Source organism: Procambarus clarkii, chromosome 34 (assembly GCF_040958095.1).
Source record: "Procambarus clarkii isolate CNS0578487 chromosome 34, FALCON_Pclarkii_2.0, whole genome shotgun sequence".
NCBI lineage: Eukaryota > Metazoa > Arthropoda > Malacostraca > Decapoda > Cambaridae > Procambarus > Procambarus clarkii.
In genome coordinates this window covers 11,626,426-11,632,772 of record NC_091183.1, presented here as the reverse complement: position 1 = coordinate 11,632,772, position 6,347 = coordinate 11,626,426, and the positions used below count along the sequence as shown (strand labels likewise).

The 6,347-nt window shown below is 62.6% G+C and overlaps 1 protein-coding gene across 1 annotated transcript; it reads right to left on the bottom strand.

Annotated features, from left to right (window-relative positions):
* Positions 1 to 1,628: 1,628 nt before the first annotated feature.
* Positions 1,629 to 4,836, bottom strand: LOC123762161 (treacle protein-like). The gene is made up of 2 exons (XM_069335639.1): positions 4,157 to 4,836; positions 1,629 to 3,942 (listed from the first exon to the last, which is right to left on the bottom strand). The coding sequence occupies exons 1-2, from the start codon at positions 4,834 to 4,836 to the stop codon at positions 1,629 to 1,631; spliced, it is 2,994 nt and encodes a 997-aa protein (XP_069191740.1).
* Positions 4,837 to 6,347: the final 1,511 nt, after the last annotated feature.

Sequence of the window (6,347 nt, the reverse complement as noted above, 5' to 3'; positions counted from 1 at the left end):
TGCACCATACCAGGACAGTAAGGTCCCTGTCGGGCTGCACCATCAAATCAGTAAGTTCCCCGAGGGGCTGCACTATACCAGGTCAGTAAGGTCCCTTAGGGGCAGCACAATACCAGATCAGTAAGGTCCCTGAGGGGCTGCATTATACCTGATCAGTAAGGTCCCTGAGGGGCAGCGCCATTCCTGATCAGTAAAGTCCCTGAGGGGCTGCACCATACCTGATCAGTAAGGACCCTGAGAGGCAGCACCATTCCTGATCAGTAAGGTCCCTGAGGGGCTGCACCATACCTGATCAGTAAGGTCCCTGAGCGGCAGCACTATACCTGATCAGTAAGGTCACTGAGGGGATGCACCATACCTGATCAGTAAGGTCCCTGAGGAGCTGCACCATACCAGATCAGTAAGGTCCCTGAGGGGCTGCACTATACCTGATCAGTAAGGTCCCTGAGGGGCTGCACTATACCTGATCAGTAAGGTCCCTGAGGGGCTGCACCATACCAGAACAGTAAGGACCCTGAGGGGCCGCGCCATACCAGATCAGTAAGGTCCCTGAGGGGCTGAACCATGCCTGATCAGTAAGGACCCTGAGGGGCTACACCATACCTGATCAGTAAGGTCCCTGTCCGGCTGCACCATCAGATCAGTAAGGTCCCTGAGGGGCTGCTCCATCAGATCAGTAAGGTCTCTGAGGGGCTTCATAATCAGATAGGTAAGGTCCCTGTGGGGCTGCACCATCAGATCAGTAAGGTCCCTGAGGGGCTGCACTATACCATATATACCATCAGATCACTATAAGGTCCCTAAGAGGCTTCTACATACCTGATTAGTAAGGTCCTTGAGGGTCTGCATCATACCAGATCAGTAAGGTCCCTGTGGCGATGCACCATACCTGATCAGTAAGGTCCCTGAGGGGCTGAACCATCAGGTCCCTGAGAGGCTGCACCATACCAGATCAGTAAGGTCCCTGAGGGGCTGCACTATGGGCTGCACCATACCTGATCAGTAAGGTCCCTGAGGGGCCGCACCATACCAGATCAGTAAGGTCCCTGAGGGGCTGCACTATGGGCTGCACCATACCAGATTAGTAAGGTCTCTGAGGGGCCGCACCATACCAGATCAGTAAGGTCCCTGAGGGGCTGCACCATGGGCCGCACCATACCAGATCAGTAAGGTTCCTGAGGGGCTGCACCATGAGCCGCACCATACCAGATCAGTAAGGTACCTGAGGGGCTGCACCATAGACTGCACCATACCAGATCAGTAAGGTCCCTGAGGGGCTGCACCATGGGCTGCACCATACCCGATCAGTAAAGTCTCTGAGGGGCTGCACCATGGGCTGCACCATACCAGATCAGTAAGGTCCCAGAGGGGTGCACCATACCAGATCAGTAAGGTCTCTGAGGGGCTGCACCATACCAGATCAGTAAGGTCCCTGAGGGGCTGCACCATGGGCTTCACCATACCAGATCAGTAAGGTCCCTGAGGGGCTCCATGGGGCCGAGGCTCGTTAGAACGCCTCCACAATTCCCACGTAAACACTCTCAGTTGCCATTGGAGCTTCACGCCTTGTGATCCTCATTCCCCATTCTCTCCACTCTGCTTAAGCCAGACACCAATTATCATGAAATTCATCGTGCCGAAGCTGTGAGGCAAGCTCCGCCCCCTGGCTGCTGCAGGCGGGAGCCTCCCTGGCTGCTGCAGGCGGGAGCCTCCCTGGCTGCTGCAGGCTGGAGCCTCTCTGGCTGCTGCAGACAGGAGCCTCCATGGCTGCTGCAGGCGGGAGCCTCCCTGGCTGCTGCAGGTGGGAGCCTCCCTGGCTGCTGCAGAAAGCAGCCTCCCTGGCTGCTGCAGACAGGAGCCTCCCTGGCTGCTGCAGACAGGAGCCTCCCTGGCTGCTGCAGACAGGAGCCTCCCTGGCTGCCGCAGACAGGAGCCTCCCTGGCTGCTGCAGGTGGGAGCCTCCCTGGCTGCGGCAGGCGGGAGCCTCCCTGGCTGCTGCAGGCGGGAGCCTCCCTCCCTGCTGCAGGCTGGAGCCTCTCTGGCTGTTGCAGGCGGGAGCCTCCCTGGCTGCTGCAGGCGGGAGCCTCCCTCCCTGCTGCAGGCGGGAGCCTCCCTGGCTGCTGCAGGCGGGAGCCTCCCTCCCTGCTGCAGGCGGGAGCCTCCCTGGCTGCTGCAGGCGGGAGCCTCCCTCCCTGCTGCAGGCTGGAGCCTCTCTGGCTGCTGCAGACAGGAGCCTCCATGGCTGCTGCAGGCGGGAGCCTCCCTGGCTGCTGCAGGTGGGAGCCTCCCTGGCTGCTGCAGAAAGCAGCCTCCCTGGCTGCTGCAGACAGGAGCCTCCCTGGCTGCTGCAGACAGGAGCCTCCCTGGCTGCTGCAGACAGGAGCCTCCCTGGCTGCCGCAGACAGGAGCCTCCCTGGCTGCTGCAGGTGGGAGCCTCCCTGGCTGCGGCAGGCGGGAGCCTCCCTGGCTGCTGCAGGCGGGAGCCTCCCTCCCTGCTGCAGGCTGGAGCCTCTCTGGCTGCTGCAGGCGGGAGCCTCCCTGGCTGCTGCAGGCGGGAGCCTCCCTCCCTGCTGCAGGCGGGAGCCTCCCTGGCTGCTGCAGGCGGGAGCCTCCCTCCCTGCTGCAGGCGGGAGCCTCCCTGGCTGCTGCAGGCGGGAGCCTCTCTCCCTGCTGCAGGCGGGAGCCTCCCTGGCTGCTGCAGGCGGGAGCCTCCCTCCCTGCTGCAGGCGAGAGCCTCCCTGGCTGCTGCAGGCGGGAGCCTCCCTGGCTGCTGCAAGAGGGAGCCTCCCTGGCTGCTGCAGGTGGGAGCCTCCCTGGCTGCTGCAGGTGCGAGCCTCCCTGGCTGCTGCAGGCGGGAGCCTCCCTGGCTGCTGCAGGCGGGAGCCTCCCTGGCTGCTGCAGGTGGAAGCCTTCCTGGCTGCTGCAGGCGGGAGCCTCCCTCCCTGCTGCAGGCGGGAGCCTCCCTGGCTGCTGCAGGTGGGAGCCTCCCTGGCTGCTGACAGGAGCCTCCCTGGCTGCTGCAGACAGGAGCCTCCCTGGCTGCTGCAGGCGGGAGCCTCCCTGGCTGCTGCAGACAGGAGCCTCCCTGGCTGCTGCAGGTGGGAGCCTCCCTGGCTGCTGCGGGCGGGAGCCTCCCTGGCTGCTGCAGGTGGGAGCCTCCCTGGCTGCTGCAGACAGGAGCCTCCCTGGCTGCTGCAGGCGGGAGCCTCCCTGGCTGCTGCAGGTGGGAGCCTCCCTGGCTGCTGCAGGCGGGAGCCTCCCTCCCTGCTGCAGGCGGGAGCCTCCCTGGCTGCTGCAGGCGAGAGCCTCCCTGGCTGCTGCAGGCGAGAGCCTCCCTGGCTGCTGCAGGTGGGAGCCTCCCTGGCTGCTGCAGGCGGGAGCCTCCCTTCCTGCTGCAGGCGGGAGCCTCCCTGGCTGCTGCAGGCGGGAGCCTCCCTGGCTGCTGCTGGCGAGAGCCTCCCTGGCTGCTGCAGGCGGGAGCCTCTCTGGTTGCTGCAGGCGGGAGCCTCCCTGGCTGCTGCAGGTGGGAGCCTCCCTGGCTGCTGCAGGCGGGAGCCTCCCTCCCTGCTGCAGGCGGGAGCCTCCCTGGCTGCTGCAGGCGGGAGCCTCCCTGGCTGCTGCTGGCGAGAGCCTCCCTGGCTGCTGCAGGCGGGAGCCTCTCTGGCTGCTGCAGGCGGGAGCCTCCCTGGCTGCTGCAGGCGAGAGCCTCTCTGGCTGCTGCAGGCGGGAGCCTCCCTGGCTGCTGCAGGCGGGAGCCTCCCTGGCTGCTGCAGGCGGGAGCCTCCCTGGCTGCTGCTGGCGAGAGCCTCCCTGGCTGCTGCAGGCGGGAGCCTCTCTGGCTGCTGCAGGCGGGAGCCTCCCTGGCTGCTGCAGGCGAGAGCCTCTCTGGCTGCTGCAGGCGGGAGCCTCCCTGGCTGCTGCAGGCGGGAGCCTCCCTGGCTGCTGCAGGCGGGAGCCTCCCTGGCTGCTGCAGGCGGGAGCCTCCCTGGCTGCTGCAGGCGGGAGCCTCCCTGGCTGCTGCAGGCGGGAGCCTCCCTGGCTGCTGCAGGCGGGAGCCTCCCTGGCTGCTGCAGGCGGGAGCCTCCCTGGCTGCTGCAGGCGGGAGCCTCCCTGGCTGCTGCAGGCGGGAGCCTCCCTGGCTGCTGCAGGCGGGAGCCTCCCTGGCTGCTGCAGGCGGGAGCCTCCCTGGCTGCTGCAGGCGAGAGCCTCTCTGGCTGCTGCAGGCGGGAGCCTCCCTGGCTGCTGCAGGCGGGAGCCTCCCTGGCTGCTGCAGGCGGGAGCCTCCCTGGCTGCTGCAGGCGAGAGCCTCTCTGGCTGCTGCAGGCGGGAGCCTCCCTGGCTGCTGCAGGCGGGAGCCTCTCTGGCTGCTGCAGGCGGGAGCCTCCCTGGCTGCTGCAGGCGGGAGCCTCCCTGGCTGCTGCAGGCGGGAGCCTCCCTGGCTGCTGCAGGCGAGAGCCTCTCTGGCTGCTGCAGGCGGGAGCCTCCCTGGCTGCTGCAGGCGGGACCCTCTCTGGCTGCTGCAGGCGGGAGCCTCCCTGGCTGCTGCAGGCGGGAGCCTCTCTGGCTGCTGCAGGCGGGAGCCTCCCTGGCTGCTGCAGGCGGGAGCCTCCCTGGCTGCTGCAGGCGGGAGCCTCCCTGGCTGCTGCAGGCGAGAGCCTCTCTGGCTGCTGCAGGCGGGAGCCTCCCTGGCTGCTGCAGGCGGGAGCCTCTCTGGCTGCTGCAGGCGGGAGCCTCCCTGGCTGCTGCAGGCGGGAGCCTCTCTGGCTGCAGTGTTGCTCGAGATTGCATTCCTGGCTGTTTATCTCCCTGAGATATACGTAGTGCTTTTGTATTCATAGTATTCTCTCTCTCTCTGTCACTGTCCCATACTCTCTCTCTCTCTCTCTCTGTCACTGTCCCATACTCTCTCTCTCTCTCTCTCTCTCTCTCTCTCTGTCACTGTCCCATACTCTCTCTCTCTCTCTCTCTGTCACTGTCCCATACTCTCTCTCTCTCTCTCTCTCTCTCTGTCACTGTCCCATACTCTCTCTCTCTCTCTCTCTCTCTCTCTCTCTCTCTCTCTCTCTCTCTCTCTCTCTCTCTGTCACTGTCCCATACTCTCTCTCTCTCTCTGTCACTGTCCCATACTCTCTCTCTCTCTCTGTCACTGTCCCATACTCTCTCTCTCTCTCTGTCACTGTCCCATACTCTCTCTCTCTCTCTGTCACTGTCCCATACTCTCTCTCTCTCTCTCTCTGTCACTGTCCCATACTCTCTCTCTCTCTCTCTCTGTCACTGTCCCATACTCTCTCTCTCTCTCTCTCTCTGTCTCTGTCCCATACTCTCTCTCTCTCTCTCTCTCTATCACTGTCCCATACTCTCTCTCTCTCTCTGTCACTGTCCCATACTCTCTCTCTCTCTCTCTCTGTCTCTGTCCCATACTCTCTCTCTCTCTCTCTCTCTGTCACTGTCCCATACTCTCTCTCTCTCTCTCTCTCTGTCACTGTCCCATACTCTCTCTCTCTCTCTCTCTCTCTCTCTCTGTCACTGTCCCATACTCTCTCTCTCTCTCTCTCTCTGTCACTGTCCCATACTCTCTCTCTCTCTCTCTCTCTCTCTCTCTGTCACTGTCCCATACTCTCTCTCTCTCTCTCTCTCTCTCTCTCTCTCTCTCTCTCTCTCTCTCTCTCTCTCTCTCTCTCTCTCTCTCTCTCTGTCACTGTCCCATACTCTCTCTCTCTCTCTCTCTCTCTCTCTCTCTCTCTCTCTCTCTCTCTGTCACTGTCCCATACTCTCTCTCTCTCTCTCTCTCTCTCTCTCTCTCTCTCTCTCTCTCTCTCTCTCTCTCTCTCTCTCTCTCTCTCTCTCTCTCTCTCTCTCTCTCTCTCTCTCTCTCTCTCTCTCTCTGTCTCTGTCCCATACTCTCTCTCTCTCTGTCTCTGTCCCATACTCCCTCTCTCTCTGTCTCTGTCCCATACTCTCTCTCTCTCTGTCTCTGTCCCATACTCCCTCTCTCTCTGTCTCTGTCCCATACTCTCTCTCTCTCTGTCACTGTCCCATACTCTCTCTCTCTCTGTCTCTGTCCCATACCTCCCTCTCTCTCTGTCACTGTCCCATACTCTCTCTCTCTCTCTCTCTCCTGTCACTGTCCCATACTCTCTCTCTCTCTCTGTCACTGTCCCATACTCCCTCTCTCTCTGTCTCTGTCCCATACTCTCTCTCTCTCTCTGTCACTGTCCCATACTCTCCTCTCTCACTGTCCATACTCCTCTCTCTCTCTGTCTACTGTCCCATACTCTCTCTCTCTCTCTGTCACTGTCCCATACTCTCTCTCTCTCTCTGTCACTGTCCCATACTCCTCTCTCTCT

Bases quoted from the DNA above. Each gene is read 5' to 3' on its own strand.
- LOC123762161 (XM_069335639.1), bottom strand. From the start codon at position 4,836: ATGAATACAAAAGCACTACGTATATCTCAGGGAGATAAACAGCCAGGA. The intron at 3,943-4,156 runs GCTCCCGCCTGC...TCCCGCCTGCAG, and splicing joins CGCCTGCAGCAGCCAGGGAG to CAGCCAGGGAGGCTCCCGCC.